At 51.4% G+C, this 1,591-nt stretch overlaps 1 protein-coding gene across 1 annotated transcript in view; it reads right to left on the bottom strand.

Annotated features, from left to right (window-relative positions):
- Positions 1–7: 7 nt before the first annotated feature.
- The window catches only part of LOC102201128 (death-associated protein kinase 1-like), a 3,868-nt gene continuing 2,284 nt past the window's right edge, over positions 8–1,591 (bottom strand). Inside the window, exon 2 of the mRNA XM_005755796.2 lies at positions 8–1,559. Coding sequence (XP_005755853.1) covers positions 1,335–1,559 — 225 coding nt within the window. The 3' untranslated portion in view covers positions 8–1,334. The remainder of the gene's footprint in view (positions 1,560–1,591) is intronic.

Here is a 1,591-nt window from a genome sequence, read left to right as displayed (position 1 = left end):
CGTTTTCCTCTCTGCACTAACATAAAAGCTGCCTCCGCCGTTTCACAGTCGGCTGTCACGGCTTCAGTTTGAACATGCAAGCGTCTGCTCGGCACTGCAGACGACGATGATGATGAAGACTTTATCCTCCACCAACTGGCAACTGCAGAAAACAATGAACCCATCTCATCTTCTCTCATCCTAAACGTGAGGAAAATGTTCTCACGTCCTGGTTTTTGTGATCGGTGTAAAATGAGTGAAATCCTTAAAGCCAACAGGTTCCGCTCATTTTCTCGACGTGGAGAGAAAAACTGTTTTCATGCCGTTTAACGTCGGGCGGTTCAGAGTTCAGTGAAGCGAAGCTGCTCATGTCTTCTCTCGCTAACAGGTCTAAAAAGAGCGCCGCTTTTACCGAGGAGCACCTTTCACGACGAGGCCTCTCGTTAATGGAGCTCCGCGACATTTCAAAGTTCGCTACAAATAAGGAAATAAAAGAATATATCAGCGCACGCCGAGGCTGAAAGCCACAAAATCAATATGCAGCGTTCAGCGGTCTCGGGAGGCGACGCTAAAATATCGACACTTGTGTTTCTTTGTCTTTGGCTGGATTCACGTCACGTATTGCTGCAGAAACAACAAACGGTCGATACGGACCGGCGCTGACTCTTTGAGACGCCGGCAGGCTCACAGATGGAGGAGTCGGCTCACGCACCTGACCGTTATCAGCCCGGGCGTCACGTAATGGCTGCAAGCGGCGCATAACAGAGCAGCTAAAGGGGAGAGGAGGGCAGGCAGGCAGACACTGAACACGTCGTCACTGCACTTTCCTGAAAACCACGAACACCTCACAGACCTCAAGATCTCCGAGCCTCAGAGCAGCACCTGAACTGTTTCCCTCAGCAGACAGTGGTTCCATTTGTGCTCATCTATCATTTACTCCAGAGGATTATTATCAATTTCACCCTGTGAGATTCAAACTGCATCTCAGTACGAGACTGTGAGGGCTCATGTTCACATCAGAGCAACAACAGCTACAACGTGGATAAAACGAGACATTTAATAAAATGACTCACGCTGAAGTTTTCTGAGACAGATGTGCGAGGGATTAACTGCACTCCTCCAAATAAACGAAGGAGTCTCTGTGTGCCTTTCTTTGCTTTTCCCAAACAACATTGGCATGTGTAGCCGAAGGGTGATTGGAGGGGGTGGAGCCTTTCAGAGCTGTCACCAGGTGACACACACCTGTCTGTACCTGCACAAACTCAGGATCTTCTTGCTGTGAGGGGGCGGTGCTAACCGCTGCGGCAGTGAAAGCATTAATGCTGAGCTGCTGACGACGCGACTCCACCTGTCTGTCACCTACCGGGAGGTTTGGAGTTGACGGGCGAGTTGGGGTGCCGGGCCGCGTTTGTCATGCGCGTCCTCCTCCTCCTGAAGAAGCTGCGCAGGATGCCGCACTTCAGAGACTCCAGCAGCGTGCTCTTCCCGGCTCCCGAGTGTCCGAAGAGCTTGAGTTTGATCCGGGGCTGGACCGTCTGAGTGGGCCGCAGCTGCTGGATGTAGCTCAGCTTGTGGTTGTCCTGAACCAAAAACACACCACAGAAGAAGACAT

This window comes from Pundamilia nyererei, unplaced genomic scaffold, assembly GCF_000239375.1.
Source record: "Pundamilia nyererei isolate P.nyererei 1_Seehausen unplaced genomic scaffold, PunNye1.0 scaffold03306, whole genome shotgun sequence".
In the NCBI taxonomy this organism is placed as follows: Eukaryota; Metazoa; Chordata; class Actinopteri; order Cichliformes; family Cichlidae; genus Pundamilia; species Pundamilia nyererei.
This window is presented reverse-complemented; position numbering and strand designations above follow the sequence as displayed.